Source organism: Pollicipes pollicipes, unplaced genomic scaffold (assembly GCF_011947565.3).
Source record: "Pollicipes pollicipes isolate AB1234 unplaced genomic scaffold, Ppol_2.1 Scaffold_2555;HRSCAF=2994_pilon_pilon_pilon, whole genome shotgun sequence".
In the NCBI taxonomy this organism is placed as follows: Eukaryota; Metazoa; Arthropoda; class Thecostraca; order Pollicipedomorpha; family Pollicipedidae; genus Pollicipes; species Pollicipes pollicipes.
This window is the reverse complement of record NW_023596136.1, coordinates 44,904,793-44,923,038: the sequence shown is the minus strand read 5'-3', so window position 1 is coordinate 44,923,038 and position 18,246 is coordinate 44,904,793. Positions and strand designations below refer to the sequence as shown.

At 55.1% G+C, this 18,246-nt stretch overlaps 2 protein-coding genes across 2 annotated transcripts in view; one reads left to right on the top strand and one right to left on the bottom strand.

Annotated features, from left to right (window-relative positions):
• Window positions 1–4,705, top strand: part of LOC119109547 (4F2 cell-surface antigen heavy chain) — a 36,364-nt gene extending 31,659 nt beyond the window's left edge. Inside the window, exons 7-8 of the mRNA XM_037233212.1 lie at window positions 1,523–1,774; window positions 2,086–4,705. Of these exons, the coding sequence (XP_037089107.1) occupies window positions 1,523–1,774; window positions 2,086–2,316 (483 nt within the window). The 3' untranslated portion in view covers window positions 2,317–4,705. The remainder of the gene's footprint in view (window positions 1–1,522; window positions 1,775–2,085) is intronic.
• Window positions 4,534–15,183, bottom strand: LOC119109553 (spastin-like). Its single transcript, XM_037233225.1, has 10 exons — window positions 14,919–15,183; window positions 9,733–9,900; window positions 9,339–9,362; window positions 8,339–8,487; window positions 7,738–7,908; window positions 7,007–7,115; window positions 6,257–6,405; window positions 5,637–5,797; window positions 5,148–5,371; window positions 4,534–4,717 (listed from the first exon to the last, which is right to left on the bottom strand). The coding sequence occupies exons 1-10, from the start codon at window positions 15,046–15,048 to the stop codon at window positions 4,554–4,556; spliced, it is 1,449 nt and encodes a 482-aa protein (XP_037089120.1). The 5' UTR covers window positions 15,049–15,183; the 3' UTR covers window positions 4,534–4,553.
• Between the last annotated feature and the right edge of the window lie 3,063 nt (window positions 15,184–18,246).

Genomic DNA, 18,246 nt, shown 5'->3' with positions numbered 1-18,246 from the left:
CAGGAGAACCAGGTGAGGGATCGAGCCGCAGGAGAACCAGGTGAGGTATCGAGCCGCAGGAGAACCAGGTGAGGGATCGAGCCACAGGAGGACCAGGTGAGGTATCGAGCCGCAGGAGAACCAGGTGAGGGATCGAGCCGCGGCAGAACCAGGTGAGGGATCGAGCCGCAGGAGAACCAGGTGAGGGATCGAGCCGCGGCAGAACCAGGTGAGGGATCGAGCCGCGGGAGAACCAGGTGAGGTATCGAGCCGCGGCAGAACCAGGTGAGGTATCGAGCCGCAGGAGAACCAGGTGAGGGATCGAGCCGCGGCAGAACCAGGTGAGGGATCGAGCCGCGGCAGAACCAGGTGAGGTATCGAGCCGCAGGAGAACCAGGTGAGGTATCGAGCCGCAGGAGAACCAGGTGAGGGATCGAGCCGCAGGAGGACCAGGTAAGGGATCGAGCCGCAGGAGAACCATGTGAGGGATCGAGCCGCGGCAGAACCAGGTGAGGTATCGAGCCGCAGGAGAACCAGGTGAGGGATCGAGCCGCAGGAGGACCAGGTGAGGTATCGAGCCGCAGGAGAACCAGGTGAGGGATCGAGCCGCAGGAGAACCAGGTGAGGTATCGAGCCGCAGGAGAACCAGGTGAGGGATCGAGCCGCAGGAGAATCAAGCGAGGGATCGAGCCGCAGAAGAACCAGGTGAGCTATCGAGCCGCAGGAGAACCAGGATCGAGCAGCAGCAGAACCATGTGAGGTATCGAGCCGCGGCAGGACCAGGTGAGGGATCGAGCCGCAGGAGAATCAGGTGAGGGATCGAGCCGCAGGAGGACCATGTGAGGGATCGAGCCGCGGCAGGACCAGGTGAGGGATCGAGCCGCAGGAGGACCAGGTGAGGGATCGAGCCGCAGGAGAATCAGGTGAGGGATCGAGCCGCAGGAGAACCAGGATCGAGCGGCAGGAGAACCATGTGAGGGATCGAGCCGCGGCAGGACCAGGTGAGGGATCGAGCCGCAGGAGAATCAGGCGAGGGGTCGAGCTACAGGAAAACCAGGTGAGGGATCGAACTGCAAGAGAACCAGGTGAGGGATTGAGCCGCAGCAGAACCAGGTGAGGGATCGAGCCGCAGCAGAACCAGGTGAGGGATCGAGCCGCGGGAGAACCAGGAGAAGGATCGAGCTGCAGGAGAACCAGGCGAGCCGTCGAGCCGCAAGAGAACCAGGCTGGGCCAGAGGGCAATCCGCAAAGCAAGAAGAGATACAGGTGCGGGAGAGCAAGGGGAGGGCGATTCAGAGAACAATATGAGAGGCCGAGACGCACAGTGGGATGGTGCTTATACCTAGACATATTTTGGAACCTTGCATCTGCTGCAGTCGTCAGCTGGAAATGGCTAGCGTTGGCTTGGTGTTGTTGACCGTCCTTCGGCAGACGCTGCCCGGGCTGGACATCATGCCCTGGTCGGATGACGTCATCATGGCCTGGTCGGATGACGTCATCATGCCCCAGCCCTGGCTTGATGTTGGCGCCCCTCCTTCGGCAGACGCTGCCCGGCCTGGGCATCATGCCCTGGTCGGATGACGTCACGTCGGCCGACTTCTCGCTGAGCTGGCGGCTGCCGTGGCGACCGCTGCCGGCAGACCACGCCCTCTTCAACGCCGCCAGCCAGCAGAACATCACCGTGCAGTCGGTCCGGCTGGCCCTGGGCGTGCACCGCTCGGCCGTGCCCGTCTACGTCAACGGCATATTCAACTCGATCGGAGACTTCAACCCACGCCGCTCGTCCAACCTCAAGGTGAGTTCCCCACAGGGGGGATGGGCGCACCGAGGAGGCCGTGTAATGGCGCGGCTTCCTAGCCCAGCTGGCCGTCGCGCCCGTGTTAGTAACCAGTCCCGCATCACTACGGCGCGTGTTGACGTCTCTAAGCTTCGCGTAGTCATTGACCGTCACTGCGATATCGTCGTTGGTTGGTTTCATTCTGTAGTTTTCTACGTCGTGCTGCCGTCATTGATACTGATCACCTGGCTGTCTGGGGTTTAAATGGAGATCGTTTACGGGGTGGCCTGGCTGTCCAACGGGGCTGAGCTTGCGGCGCTGTCCGCCAGGTGCGCTACGTGGACGAGGCGGTGATCGTGCTGGACCGGTTCTACCCGCGCCAGCCGCGCTGGTGCGCCATCTTCAACACGGCCGAGCGGCCGGTGACACGGGACCTCAGCCACATCTTCTTCCGCGGCCTCGTCATGGCCAGCTCCACCGGCGACAAGCAGGGCTTCATCCGCTTCAAGGAGCTGCGCCTGGAGGCCGGCGAGGGCCTGCTGGTCAAGCTGGACCGCTGAGCGCCGCCGGGGGTCAACGGCGTGGGGAACCGAGCGCCGGCGCCGCCGGTCTGGCGGACAGGCCGGCCGCCGGCCACCTGCGGCTGGCGAGCAGCGCGGCCGCGTCTGTTCGCAGACGTGGGAGGCCTGGCGTCGAAGGCATCAGGCCTTTCCCTCCCCAAGAAGGCCTAACCCACCGAATCGATGGGCGCGCGTGTGATCACGTTTCGAGCCGTTCACCTCTGCTGAGTGTGCGTGTGTGTGTGTGGCTTACGTACAGCGGGAAGCGACATGGAGCGCATAGCGCCAGCAGAACATTCGCCATCGGCGCGCACTTGACTAGTCATGCCCACCGAGTTGGCGCCTGGCGCCCAAGCAGCACGGTATTGTTAGAACATCTTGTTTATTCTCGCATGTTGACGTTACATAACAAGCACGGCTCGCCAAGCCGGATACCAATACATCGGGTTTGCCTGGGCACCAGTGGGCGGCACCTCACACATGACGTTGGCAGGATTCCGCGAAACAGTCAATACCTGACACTCGCCTGCCATGACAGCGGCAGAGGTTAGAGCTATCACGACCCTGCACCGTATTTGATTAGACTTCTGTCCGACCAGACACTATCACTTCTCTTCTCGGGCCCAGGCAGGGGCCTCTTGGGCCCAGGGTCACCGCGCCGGACCCCGTCGCAGTGACCTCTATCACACGGTTCTGCCGGCTCAGCTGGACTTGAGCCGCGAGATCAGAAGCTAGCATTCCGCGCCGGCCTCGAAACAGGGGCCATCGAAACCGAACAATGCCGGCATTCGTTCCCGAGTGCCTGAGACCCGTCACACGCGGCGTTAATCACATGGGGACTGCAGCGCGGAGAGACGCTCCTTCGGGGTATTACGAGCCGAGGCGCTTAATAGTAAGGACACCATAACACACTGAGGCGATGACGAGACAGGGATGATGTGCGATCGATTTCACTCTGCCCCACACACTTGCGCACGGTGCGTGAATGACGGACGGCACGTGCGATAAATCAACAGTACGAGTCTGACTATATATCCTGTGCGCAACACGACCATTACTCACAGGGTTCGTACTCCCAGGAATGATATTCAGAAGGGGCAGACACACCACGTGCACATGACTGACAGTGTCCCTGGCCCAAGGGGCGCCCAAGAACACGGAGGGAGGGGGTTCTGCCCACACACCCAGTATTCACAGCTAGATTATGGAACACGAGATAAAGTATACAACGGGCTGTTCTGCCGGGCGTGTACGGTAATGCACGCGAAAAATGATCGTCTATAAATCACATGCTACCCATGACGCATGCTCGCAACTTGAAGCGAGCCGCATCGTATTGGCGTGGAACCGACAAACATTCTTCCAAGATTTCCACCCTGCTCCATTGTCTCTCAAAGACGTGTCTAAGGGGCAACATGTCCCCTGCGTCCAGCTTCGTTTAACGTTCAACGTTTTCCCCAGCAACATTAAATGCAGGGACAGAACCTAACGCTGCGTTCGAGATTGCAATCCAAGAAGACAGGAACGAAACCTTCTATCTCACAATTTACAAGAGGTCCGGCCAGTCAGTAACATTGACAGGTGACTAAACACCACCTGGACTTCAGTCCGTATAATATCAGTCGTTTTTTCCATCACTCGCACCTACAGAGGGCGCCAGTCCAGGCTCAGGACTGCGGAATGCCACAGCTGCCGTGCCACGCACAAGTCCACCAGCTGCCGTGCACAGCGGAGGGGTCGGCTCAGCCGGCCCGGCGGAGGACGCGTCACGAGTCCGGTGCAAGGGTCAGACGGGCGGTCCCAGCGGAGCGAGGAGCGGCCAGCAGGTCACAGCAGCTGCAGACCCAGGGCGGTCCCAGCGGAGCGAGGAGCGGCCAGCAGGCCACAGCAGCTGCAGACCCAGGGCGGTCCCAGAGGAGCGAGGAGCGGCCAGCACGCCACAGCAGCTGCAGACCCAGGGCGGTCCCAGAGGAGCGAAGAGCGGCCAGCACGCCACAGCAGCTGCAGACTGAGGCCAGCTCCACAGGAACGACGAGCGGCCAGCACGTCACAGCAGCTGCAGACCGAGCACACGGAGACAGGACAGACACACGGTGGGTGACCGGTCAGACAGCGGAGCCCGGGCGGGACAGACAAGCGTCCCCCGCCGACACGGCAGCAGGCACCGGCAGGCACCATCCTCGTCCCCCGGCCGCCCGCGTCTCTGGAGCGCCGCCTCGGCCGTCGGCGGCGGCGCATCACGACCGCAGCTCGCCGAACTCTCGCCCAAACTTGACGTACTGCGCCAGCGCCTGCTCGTCCACCGAGCGTCTGATCCGCCGCAGTGAGTCGGTGAAGTCGTCGAGGCTGATGTGGCGCAGCTTTTTGGGGTCGATTCGCTTCACCTCCTCCTGGTCCATCTCTGTTGGAGGCGGGCCGGCACAGGTCAGGACCGGGTCGGCCAACGGCCGCTGCAGGAGCACCGGGTCGGCCAACGGCCGCTGCAGGAGCACCGCACACTTGACACTGGCACGGGGACGTCACGGCCAGCGCACTCTGGTAACACCACCCCACTGCTCACAAGACTCAGCCATGGGCTGGCAACAGCTGTGGTCACGGGATGACGAGAATTCCGGGAAACTTCAGGAATGCCGCATACGTGTCTGCTGGCGACAAAATCAAACACAATTTCAGACTTTGTTTTAAAATAAAGCATATACATATCTCCCTACACATTTCGTCCACTCCCTTCCAATCGCCACAAGCTGCCAGCGCAATCGATAATGATATCGCCGATGATATCGGTGGCAGCGGCGGCGGGGCGGCCGGGGGACTATCGGTGCGCCACTCGCCTCTGATGGGGCCGAGCGCGGCGTCGCGAGCCAGCGCGGCGATGTCACTGGCCGAGTAGCCCTCCGTCTGCCGGCCCAGCGTCTGCAGCTGGCGCGCCGACAGCGGCTGGCCGTGCGCCGACAGCAGCCGGCCCAGCAGCGCCACGCGCGCCGCCTCGTCCGGCAGCGGGATGTAGATCCGCTTGGGGAAGCGGCGCAGCACGGCCGTGTCCAGCTCCTGCGGCCTGTCGGCGGACGGCAGGGCCCGGTCACGGCCCGCCCACACAGCCGCACACGGCCGGCCGGCCCAGCGGCGGGCCGACGCGCCCAACTGCCCGACCCGCCAACTGATGCGTGGTAACAACGTCTCCAATTACTCTGATTAAATACTGCACAATCCACAACCAACAAGGCTTAACATCAAGCCATAGCCTTCCACTGCGACAGCAGCCATGAGGTATAAGCCGAGTGCCCGGCAGCGCCACGGCCGCGCTCGGTGTTTCCACGTGCCTGTTTGTGGCGGCCAGCACGAGTATCTTTTCGTCAGGAGAGGTGGCCAGCCCATCAAACTGGCAGAGGAACTCCGTCTTGAGCCGGCGCGAGGCGTCGTGCTCGCCCTCCCGCCGCTCGGACAGCAGTGAGTCCACCTCGTCCATGAAGATGATGGACGGCTGGAGCACGGCGCGGGGTTAGAGGCAGGAGCGTGGGCAGCCCCCCGCGGCTGCCGAGATGGCTCCCGCGGTCACCCCGACAGCACGCCGCGCGGGCAGCTCCCAGCCTGGCCGGCGTCACACGGGCGGCTCCCGAGTCCCGCCACTGCCGCATAAGTCAGGCCGCCAGCTCCAGCCCCCCCCCCCTCCCCCTCCCCCTCACGCAGAGGCATCCGGTCCCGCCGCTGTCCTCGCACGAATGCGACGCTCCTTCCAGCGCCGTTTCGCAGGAGATCGCCGCTCCCACTGCTGTCCCACCAACGACCTCAGTCCCTGCCCTATCGTAAGGCCGGGCCTTCCGCACCAACAGCGGTGGCAGCGGCCGGACCTGACTCCCAGCGGCCCCTCACGATCGCAGCCCTGAGTCCCGCCACAGTAGCAGAGCCGCAGCCCTCGCACCCGCCCCAGCCGCCACCGCACCTGCAGCTGCTTGGCGATGGCGAACAGCGCCCGCACCAGCTTCTCGCCCTCGCCATGCCACTTGCTGGTCAGGCTGGAGGCGCTGATGGAGAAGAAGGTGACGGACGCCTCGTTGGCCAGCGCCCGGGCCAGCATCGTCTTCCCGTTGCCTGAGAAAGTGGCACAGCAATATGCACCAACACGGCCAGCGGAGATCCTGACCTGCTGAGATACTGACACACTGACCTACGGGACCACGACTGCGATACTCCTGGCTCGGAACGTGAACATTTGGGGAACGGCTATTCCTGCCAATATAATATGCCAGCATGTGATTGATGAGGTCACAGCAAAAAAGAATGTTAATGGAAAGCTATTCAGGATATGCTTGAACTAGACGAAGCCAATTTATCAACGATCGATCAACCTTACCTTGAATATCTCCGTCCCTCTCAGGAATCGACAGATCTGGCCACGCAAGGGAACACAGACCCCGACCAGGGACCCACCCACGAGCCGGACAAGGGTCCCACGGGGGCCACCGTGGCCGGCCTGGCTCCCACACGGCGGGTGACTGTGCCTGTCTCGGGCCATTCCGTCCGAGCCGGCTGGCGCCCGAGGCCGCAGAGTCTACCAGGCTGGCGTCAGGGACTGGCCGCCAGCGACTGGTCGCCAGGGGCTGACTGTCAGGGGCCGGCCGTCAGGGGCTAACCGTCAGGGGCCGGCCGTCAGGGGATAACCGCCAGCCCGCCGGTCACCACCGCGTCTCACCTGGCGGTCCGAACAGCAGCAGCCCGCGGGCCGGCGCGCGCAGACCGGTGAACAGCTCGGGCCGCACCGACGGCAGGATCACCAGCTCGTGCAGCGCCCGCTTCGCCGACTGTCAACAGGGAAACACTGTCAGTCGACCAGCGCCAGCCATCCGTCGCCGTGGCCAGTCAGCAAACGACGCGGATTCGTCCATCGGTGAAGACAAGTCAGGACGATCGTCAGTTAAGATGGGGCACGTTGGCCTCAGCCGGAGCGGCGAGGCTAGAAGGTTGTCAACGAGCTTCAACGAAACATACTGCCATCAACTGTCTGCTCAGGCAAGACCAGAATAATCACCCGGCCATCAACTGAGCCGAGCCAGACATCAACCATCCGATCTAAGTACGGTAAGGCTGCATGCATTGATTGACGCCGACTCAGATGGTTTGAGACGGCATGGCCATTGATGGCGAATCCGATCATTGATCACCGGGCTCAGGGCCCCACCCAGCGGACCGGGACGGCACATCCGCCGGCCGATCCCCGCCACGACCGTTGGTACCGATGTTTCTCGACATGCCACGACCTGCCGTCAGTGAATGAGCGAACGTAACCTGCAGGGCCATGTCGACAATACCGACCATGCTCAGCCCACTGTACCCTCGACGGCCCTGTCTACTACACCGAGCCTGCTCTGCACCCTGCACGGCCCTGTCGTCTATACGGAGCCCGGCGAGCGGCCGGCCGCTCACCTCGTTGCCGGCAATGTCGTCGAGCGTCACCACCGGGCCGGCGTCGATGATCTCGTCCAGGATGACCTGGGCCAGCTTGGGGTCGACGCCCTTGAGGCCGGACGTCGAGGTGGGCCGCCGCGCGGTGCCCGGCGCCGCGCGGGCCGGACCAGGCGCAGACGGCGAGGCGCGCTGTTGACACGGACAGTCGCCGCTGTAGCCGTCAATACGACCGGCGCCAGGTGGGCAGGACGCCGCAGACGCTCCGCTGCCGGCGCAGGGCGCAGCGGGCTGCGCCAACAGCAGTGTCGGCTGCCGCGCACGACCATCTGCTGGCGATTTACACCAACGACGCAGGTAGCTGTCCTCACAACGGCGCCGACTTTCGCCAGCGGTTCGGAGGCGCTGATAGCCAGAGATATCTAAGATGAGCCTTAGTTAATCGCAGATGTCCAAAAACCACGCAAGAAGAATTCTGTGTGGAACGATTACAGCAGATGTGGTTACCATATATCCACAGATCTCACACTGATGACATGCCTGCCGAAGCCAGATGACTGGGAATATTTATGTAGGTCCGTTCGGCCCCTCCGTTCGAACCTCCGTGAGGGACAATACATACCCTTCCAGGCAGCGGTCGGGCGGACGGCACGGAGGGCGACACCTTTCGGCGACCCGCAGCAGCTGGCTTTCCGCCGCCAGATGTCAGAGCAGTCGGTCGTCGTGAAGGTACCGATCCCGGCGTTATCTTCCTCGCAGAACTTACAGGCTCTGCAGTCCGCGGCAGTGCAGAAACAAAGAAAACAGTAGATCATTGCGCATAAATATTCTCTTCGTACACCATTCATCCGAGAAAAAGTTACGTGTCAACGGGTTGCTTTTCGGGAGGCGTCGCAAATAGGAGGCACTTTTTACATGAGGCAAAAATCAACGTTTTGAAACGAAAATTAAATATGTTGTTGATAATCTATATCCCCGTATTATACCACATCACACTCACGTATGCACGCACGCACACACCCAAGCACGCATGCACGCACGTATGCACGCACGTACACGCACTAACACACATGTGCATGCCATACAATAAATGTGCATCTGCGAGCAACCACATGCCGCTGGCATGCCTGTGTCAGACAGCACACATCGCAGGCAACAACAGGTCACATTCAGCACGATGCAGGCCGTCAGCAGTGTGGCCCGAGTCGGCCGTCAGCAGTGTGGCCCGAGTCGACCGTCGGCAGTGTGGCCCGAGTCGGCCGTCAGCAGTGCGGACTGTCCCCTCCCCCCTGGCCAGCGGTCAGCGCCGGCAGCGTACCGTCGGGCGCGGCCGGGCTGGACTGGCGTGGCGCCGGGCCACCGCCGCCGCCGCCGCCGCCGGTGCGCCGGGCCGCGGCCGGACGCCGCGCCGCCGCGCTCGCCGCCGGCTCCACGTGGCGCCCCTCCAGCGTCAGCATGCGCTCTGATTGGCGGACAGGGGCGGACCGGAGCCGCGGTCAGCGAAGGAGGCAAACTAGCGAAGGAGGCGGACTGGCGAGGGAGGCTCATTCGCGACGGCCGGGCGTGCCGTGCAGGTTTGAGGCGCTTCATTAGAGCGGAGGGCAGCAGGATATACGACTTACCGTCGGTGCTCGACAGGTGACGCTCTGCAAGTGATCCGCGCGTCAGTTGTGATAAGGAAGTGCATGCATTCCATGACATTCAATGGAGCATTTAGCTGCATGTAAGCGCAGGATTGACGGGTCCATGATGGTAAACCAAGGAGACGCGGCCGGATCAGATAATACAGCAGGGTTTTCACCTATCGAAAATTCACCGCGAGATACCCAACATTCATCTCCGAAAAACCGCAGATATCTGGCCCTACACGCACCACCACTACCACTACCACTAAGAGCCGTGGAATGACCCGCACCGCCGAACTCTGCCTCCTCAAGAACCGCACTCCCGCCGCCGTCACGACACAGCGCTGACGGCTGGTTTCCACCGCTGGCGGTAGACCGGCGCCCAACTCACCGAGGAAGCCCAGCCGGTCGGAGGCCACGGCTAGGTTGGTCTGCATCTTGGCCTGGAGGCGCTGGGCGCGACGGCGGTCCTCGCCGCGACCCGAGCAGTCCACCGCGATGCCCCGCTCCAGCTCCGCGATACCCAGACGGTACAGCTGCACCGCCTCCGCGCGGTTGCCTGCCAAAAGGCCAGCAACTTTGGTTGCCAGCGCCAAACCCCAGCCATGACACCAGATGCACAAACCTGACTATGTCCAATGGGAAGGCGATATGGCTGCTGTTTGCTGCTCCACATGGGGCATTGTTATGCACACATGCGTGTGGATCACAGCAGGGAATCCCAATTCTTTAAGAAAATTGCAAAATAGATTCTGAAAAAGTCCTTCAGCCAAATTTCCAAGATTCTGGCTTTCACAGGATTACTTTTTTATAAATTTGATCCAAACCCTTTGAATGTGTGGATTTCTGGGATCAGCGCTCACGCTAAGCAGTGCTTGTTGTGTGAGCCCTAAGCCCCACCATCCGATCGCGCAATCCCAGGCAACGGCAGAATTTAGTGGCGAAAGCTTAACGTGCCGCAATGCTCGGCACGGTCCATCCTGCCCTCTGACGTCACCTGACCTTTAGCGCGACCGCTGCCACCGGCCGCAGGCCATACCTGTCAAGGGCAAATAGCGAGCGCCCTAAAGCGATTCGAACCCACCCCGCCACGGGTGGGTGGATCGGAAGGCAGGCGCTCTAACCAACTGAGCCACCGGGACGGACCCTGAACCACCGGGACGGACTACTTAACCACCTTCTCTAAAAGATTCTATGTGCAGTAAACCTGTTGGCAAAACACGCAACAGCATCTTGGACTCCACATGCCGCACTTTCGAAGCAAAAAGGAACTGGATCCAGGATTCAAGGGTAAGGTCAGCACGCAGGTTCCAAACTCACAGTACTTGGCACACAAGTCAGGCAGCAGTCTAGACTACATCACTCATGAAAATCTTGAATCTTGCTTGCTAATGTCAGCCTATTATATAGTCCCAAATCATCTGGATTGGATTATAGTAAAGGCGCAAACCTACGAGTATCGTCCTCATGTAGGGTGTGCCTAATCTCACATCTCAGTGTTGTTCTACTGATGCTGCCCCATGTGCTGTCACAAGCTACACTGCCACTTGTGCCTATCCTTACCCAGGGCACTTCATTTCCTCAACTGGAGAGCAATGTTTGCATGGAGAAAATTCAGAAAGTCGCCATCTTTCATCCTCAAGTCAAACTGCTTCTCCCTACAAGTTTGACAAAAGCTAACATAAGGCCTATGTGGTATGCCAAGTATCTGTGATCCACGGATAGTCTGGGCCCTGTGGTCCGAACGAGTTCGGTCTGGTGTGCAGTGCAAAGATAAACTGAAAACATGATGAGGTCAAATACCCCACCCAAAGGCAAAAGGCTTAAGTGTTGTGTTAACTAATGCCTCTTAGGCTTTTTTGCCTTTTGATGGCAGAAATGGCATTCAGACTGATCATAGAATAAACATACATGGGCATGGAGCAGCAAAATCAAAATGCAGGAGAGAACTTTGCAAAATGGTAAAACAAGAACAAGCAAAATAAAGAAGAAAGGGCAGTCCGTTGATATTGTCCAGGTGATCTTTATGCTACACTAGTAGAGCCAGATACATTAGGCAGCCCATACCAATGGGGTTGATCAATACACTGGAAAGATGCTTCCATGAGAATGGGACAGGCAGTCTTCAGGATGCAGGATATGCACAGTGATTCAAGTCAGATTGCTTGAAACTTGGTTGGTTTTAACTATGGTCAAGCTAGGTAATTCCAGTCTAGTGGTAGATTCACAATGCTTTGCAGTTTTGGCAATTGTCATGTCAGCATGGAGGTGTGTATGTGTGTGGCTGGGGATCTTCTGCACAAACCACAGCTTTGACAATATACTGTAACTGACCTAAGGCTGATGTTTCCCAAAACTTGATGCCACAGCCTTCAGATCACTATGGAATGTTACTCAAACAAATAGAAATAATCTGGATAACCTGAAAACATTTATAGGAAAAGGATCTCTGGTTTGGGTAAATCAATGCAGTTGCTTCTGACTTGATCTTGTATGCTAGTAACTATTTGGCAAAAATTGCAATGGATGATAGAAGTTCTGAGTCATAATTGATATCAATATTTGATTGCATGAGTTCTGTCCAATAATTGCCATGAGCCTTAGATCACAAAAATGCCTAGTTCCATAGTGTCCATCTCAATATAAAATGCACTATCCTTAACAGTCACATAGCCATATTTTGCTGAAAGGGAGCCCTAATTGGGAAAGGTGGCCATGTCAGGCATGTGGCACCACTTTGTTGCTGTAAGGGTCATGTTTTGAACCTGGGGAACCATTTTGGGCTGAGGATCTCATTGCTATGCTCCCAGGGTCTGGTTTTGATGTTTTAAAAGCCAAGTAATCTTAACATGCCAAACAGGACAGGGATCTTTGTTTCTAGGCTTGGTCAAGCCCTTTCAGGGGGCAGGGCACATGGCCTCAGAAGCCCCTTTCCATTGGCTTCACCACCAAACACTGACATTTCATGACCAACAGCTTTAAATCTGCACAAAGCATGATTATAAAAAGGCAGTGGCATACCAACTGATGGCATCTGCCATTCTGCAGAACCAATAGGCTTCATGCAAGCACAAGCTAGTCCTCAATGCATGGTGAATGTGGAGAGAGATGGTAACCAGTGGCATCATTATTCTGCTAAACATGAGTGCAGAAGCTGAATATCACACTTTCCATGATAGGAGGGGAACTCTTCATGTTTAATTGAACCTAGATAAGACAGCAGTAATAGCCTTATTTGGTTACAACGATGGAGACGTTTGTGTGAATATCACTACTCACGTATGTTTAGATAAAGGTCTTTTGTCAAAATAGTAATGCAAATTTCTCTCCTTGACCTAGTTTTTCAGTAGAAATGAGGCTACTGCTACTGTGTTATTGAACTGCCAAATGTTCCTCCAAAATGCACTTCACAACTTACATTAAGTGAAACTGCATATGCTTGATGAGTGGTTTATTGTGTGAATAGTTGAAGCCACTCATCATATCTTATTTACATGCATACCAACCACTGCAAAGGTTCTTGCCTAAATTGAAAAAAACTAGTTCTGTACAAGTTACCTCCTTTAAAGAGAAAATACTGTCATTAGTCACAAAACAGGGGTATTGCATCATCTTATCTCCACAAATCATAATTATGATCATATAGTGACAATGGTGAACATACATGCACATGGTGTACAGACACTGTAAATAGTATTCACAGTACCAAACATGACATAAGGTACATAATCCATCTGCTTAAATGCATGACATCATGGCATACAAAGGTATACAGGCTGTACAGACAATGGTATATGTGTGATGTGATATGTGCAGCTGGGATTGGTTAAGGTATTTAGGCATCACATTGCATGACACTATTTGGCATACACTGTGCAGTAAATATTGCATATTCTGTTGAGGTTACATTTTTTCAAATGATTTCTCTGATCACCATGACATCAAACAAATGGATGATGGGAGTGTCAAAACTGATCATGTCAATACTGGTGCCCCATGGGCAAGTAGGCATAGTTTGGGTGTTCATTGGTCAATCAAAGTGCTAAATATAATATGTGTATCATCCTCAAGATTGAACCTGGGCCTTGTGCCCCAACCACTGTTACATTAAGAAATGCTATTTTTTGCTAGCACAGTCTCATGCCCAGATGACCAGCCAGGAGGTGATCATTCAAGTACAAATAGACAATCAGCCAAAAGCTATCAACATTTTCATCTCTCATAGCTGAGAAAAATTAACATCACCTAGTGTGCCATGGCCAATTACCACAGTGATGGTGTAAGTTAGTTTAAGAGCACAGGGTGGTAGGTGCAAGGGTAACCATAGGAGTACTAATCCTATCTTAACATAATAGCCAGCTGGGCTGGGTGCCTGCCTTCTAACCCACTCACCCATGGCAGGGTGGGTCCAAGTTGCTTTGATGCTAATTATTGTTCTTCATGGCCATGGGACATGACTATCAGTAGCAGCAAAGATCAAGTCATATCAGAGGAGAGGGCAGGACAGACCATGCTTTACCATGTACCTTACCATGCTTTACCATGTACCTTACCATGCTTTACCATGTACCTTACCATGCTTTACCATGACCATGTTAACCTTAGAATGCTAAATTCCACTTTTGACCTGTATTTTGATGATTGCATGGTAGGGTCCTGTCTCACATAACAAGCACCACTTAATGTGAGTCCTGACCTTAGAAATACATCCAATCAAAAGGTTCATATTCAATCTTAAGTAAAATAGATGCAGGAGGAGGTGTAGAAACAGGGTAAGGGCTAAGTTAGGTTAGACTGAGCTAGGTTAGGTCACTCCTATAATCTACTTATTTGATTTCCCAGTGACACCATAAATAATTTGAAAGGCAACCTCAAATGCACATCCACTTCATCCTTATCATTGATTTCCCTGAACTGCTAGGTGGTAGCTGCTTGCAGTGGCTGCATGGTATCAATCATGAATGTCATTTTTTGCCTCTCATATTGAACATAGCAGATAACACATGTAACCTGTTTCCTTCATTAAGTAGTTATTTCACTACATCCCAAATTTACCTTATAGGGAATAATCTTAACCATAACCTGCATGTCCATCATAAAAACTATACTAGTATATGATGATTACTGCAATATACTGCACCCTAACAATATATAGTGCTTTGGCCACATGGTTTTTTAACATGTCAGGGGTAGCAGCAATATTCTGGCAATAGCTTCAGCACATGTGTACAGTAAATATGTGACTTTAAACTTTTGTGCACAGTAACCACCAAGCTTAGAACATGACAGCCATGCTGCCAGGAATCATAATAATGAAAACATAATTTGTTGCCAAACCTTTACAACAAAAAAATGAGGCACAAGTGACTTCAAATTTCAGTGATATTCAGCCTGGCATGTGTTCTGCATAGATAAGCACAGGGTTCAGCACACACATGTCACATAGATATCTGGAGCAAAGGATGGATTCCTTGCTGATTGGTACCGTGGTACCTGGTTATCAGCATCCTAAAAATATTAAATGATCATAACTTCTGCACAACGTGTGAGCTACCTGATATTGACTACAGCACCTACCAGTCTTATTTTCTTCATCAAGCTTCAATGCCCGTCCAATCAATTCAAATGCCCTTTTGCTATGCAGCTTCTGTTTGGCCAGCTGCGGCTCAGTAAAGCCTGCGTCAGATAGGTAATTTGCATTGTCCATGCCAAAGGACAGGTGGAAAATTTAATCCCATAGAAATGAGGAGCACAGAGCAGCCAGAAGTAGCTACAACAATAATGTGACCCGTGCGAGAAACAAGAACAGACAGCCAACGGACATCGCAACGCAGTCGGGGACTCTCCCCCAACGAATCCGTGTTGCGGCCAAGAACCTCCACCCCCATCCAAGAGGGGTAAAACCGTCCGGTGATTCTCGCTTCATCTTCGCCCAACGATAGTATGACGTCACTGATCTACGCGACCTTGAGGCGCGAAGGGGCGCGGGGTGCTGGACGTAATGCTTAGGGGCAACCGGAGCATGCCAATATTAAAGCAATGATATGGAGTGAAAACAATTATTGGGCAATGAAGTGAAACAAAAAATGGAATGAAATTAAACTTGTAAGCGATGAAGTGAAACAAAAATGAAATCGAAAGAATGAAATGACAATGCAAAATGAAACTGCCGTGCATGAAAAAGCCATCCATGGAAAGTGCACATGCCCAGCAAGCCGATGACATCTAATTTGATGTGGAGCATGATGATGCGCTTTGCGAGCCCATGCGGTACGCCATAACAAGGCACTGGCCTGAAAATTGAAGACAAACACAAGAGACTCGCGGCTGGCTGTATTTTGGCATCGGCCACCACTTGTTTAGCGTTGCGTTTTTGTCTTTCATCAAATTGTGAGCATTCCTTGCTTATTTCAACTTGCTGTAACACTGCTCTAACCAGCCCGTAAAAGCTAAATCATTTTGATGACTTTTTCCAGTCAAAGCTCATGGGCCCCAGGCTAAATTGTATTAATTTCAACAGCTTGCTGTACATGAGGTCGCAAAGCACATACTCCTGTTTGCCCTTTTAATTTTCCTGACTAATTAACCAATATATGCGGGATGCACATACCAGTAATAGTTAATACTTGTCACATGTAAGAGCGTTGCTTATTACTTAGGCTTCTCATCTCCCAAAGTCCGAACGGGGACTTTTTCGCTTTTCATGGCGATTGCATTTTAACCGCTATGCTATAAACTTGCAATAAGGGCACCACCATACTGCCCATTAAATTCTACGCATTGGGTCCCCTATCTACATGCGCCTGTTCCAGCGGTTTATTAATTATTGGTGCGAAGGCAGTTAGCGGCATGGACATAAAAAACACATCGTCATACTCTCCAGAAGATTGTTTGTAATTGGCTAGCTGGTCATATGCACCTCCCGCTAACAGACTGCTCATCATCTGTACGAGGATTTCTGATGTTTCGGCTGCCCCGCAACGTTACGCCCCGCGGGCTGCAGCCGGATCGCATTGAAGCCTTAGCATCAGTGACGTCATCGCTCTGTAGAAAGTCTGCGAAACCCCGACTTATGACAAAGCCCAAACTCAGCATGCCTGAGGTTGCAGCCCGAATCGCGATCGACGACGTGACCGTCTGCGCGTGCTATGCAGTAACGCGCGCTTGAAGTCATGATGATAGAAAAGAACGCATTCAGTCATAAACGAAGAACTTGAAATTCGATATAAATCAGCGAAATCTGTGACGAAAACCCTTATAATGAAACGACATCATTTAAGTGTCGGTAAACATATTTATGGGCCAACAGATCGGCCGGCCCGTTGACCGAACTACGGACCGATTGTTGCCGCAGACCCGTTGTCAGGCCAAGTGGGTCTGCTGGGTCTTCAGTAAACCTACAACTGATTGGCCGGCAGGTCCGCTAGCAGAACTATGGAACAGCTGACAGGCAGACTCGCTGGGAGACCTATAGGCCAACTGACTGGCAGGCTCGCTGGCAAATTTACAGGCCGACGCACAACCGAGAGACAGACTGATGAATCGCGATCAAACAGCCAGCGCTAGGTTGTTACAGGATCGACACGGTCAGCGCTGCACACGACGAAACAGCTTGCCCGATCTTCACTGCTTGTTCAGTCCAGGACTCAATTGAAGCAATATGCGCCACATAGAGTGCGGTATACTCAAGGAGCCCATGAAAGGCTGCTGGCGCCCTATCCGAAAACTTATCCGCCATCACTGGCTGATAGACATGACGACTAACCGTTGGAATCACTGTTTTATCCTACTCTGCGTGCATTTCAAACTTGACACCAAATCAGGCCGCTGTCTGATAACGCTGGCAAGAGAAGAGATGCAGGATGTTTTGTGGTACGAAATAAGCGCAATGCTGGGTTATGTGTTCAGATACATGCACAAACAGTTCGGGATAACTCGCGATTGCGTCCTTGGCTTGGTGTTTTGATTTTATCCACAAGCATTGGGGGACTCAGAGGGGCATGGAGCTGAAATTAGCGTCTGGGGGCTCGGGCCTTACAATAGTATACCAAGTGATGTCCCCGATTACCTATGTGCCGGCTCGGGTCTCAAATGTGTGCGCCTCGCAGTGAATGTATTCACATATCACGTTCAATCTTAGCAAATGGGTCAGTGACCTTTCAACAGTGCCCTTACACCCATGCGACCGTCATTGCAAGGCGTCATGCCAATGGTCCATTGAAAATAGCGTCACCCCCGTCCGGTATTCAGCTCAGTACGATGGCGTCACCAACTGCTGGAGGTCCATGCGTCGCACTACCGGCCAGTTGCGGCCACAACAGCACCAGGCGCGCATTATCAACACCTTTGTTGCTACCCGTTTCCACGGCAACCCCCTGGTCCTGTGTCCTCCACCGGCGCGGTGTGTGAGAAGCCTTGCCGCGCACAAATGAACGGATTGCTCAGACGTCCGTTAAAGAGCTGGTGTGGCCGTGAGCCAGAGCCGGCTGGGCGCACAGGCTCGGCCGCGCCGGGACCGCCACCTCAGACCGGCTCGGTGCCGGGGCCCGCGGCCGGCGCGCCCCGGTTTCGTGAGGCAGCTGCCCCGCGCGCCACCGTTCGATGCATCGATTAGCGGCGCCCGGCCGGCGTGCCGCTGGGGACTGTCGCAGACGGTCCAGGCACGTGCGGATGGCATGTTCGGTGCGGCGATCCTGCTGACGGCGCTGCTGGCCGCCCAGGCCGACGGCAAGGTGGTGAGGGGCCATCTCAGCACCAGAGAGGTACGCTGCCGCACGCTGGCGGCGTCGCGCGACGGCCCACCCACGCAGCTGTTCGGGCGCGGGATCCGAATCAGGGAAGTGCAATATTTCACAGCAGCGTGCTTTTTACGAACTGAGGATTGAGGACGTGATTTCTGCTGCAC

Bases quoted from the DNA above. Each gene is read 5' to 3' on its own strand.
- LOC119109553 (XM_037233225.1), bottom strand. From the start codon at position 15,048: ATGGACAATGCAAATTACCTATCTGACGCAGGCTTTACTGAGCCGCAG. The intron at 7,909-8,338 runs GTATGTATTGTC...CCGTGTCAACAG, and splicing joins CCCGACCGCTGCCTGGAAGG to CGCGCCTCGCCGTCTGCGCC. The intron at 7,116-7,737 runs GTGAGCGGCCGG...CCCTGTTGACAG, and splicing joins ACGACATTGCCGGCAACGAG to TCGGCGAAGCGGGCGCTGCA.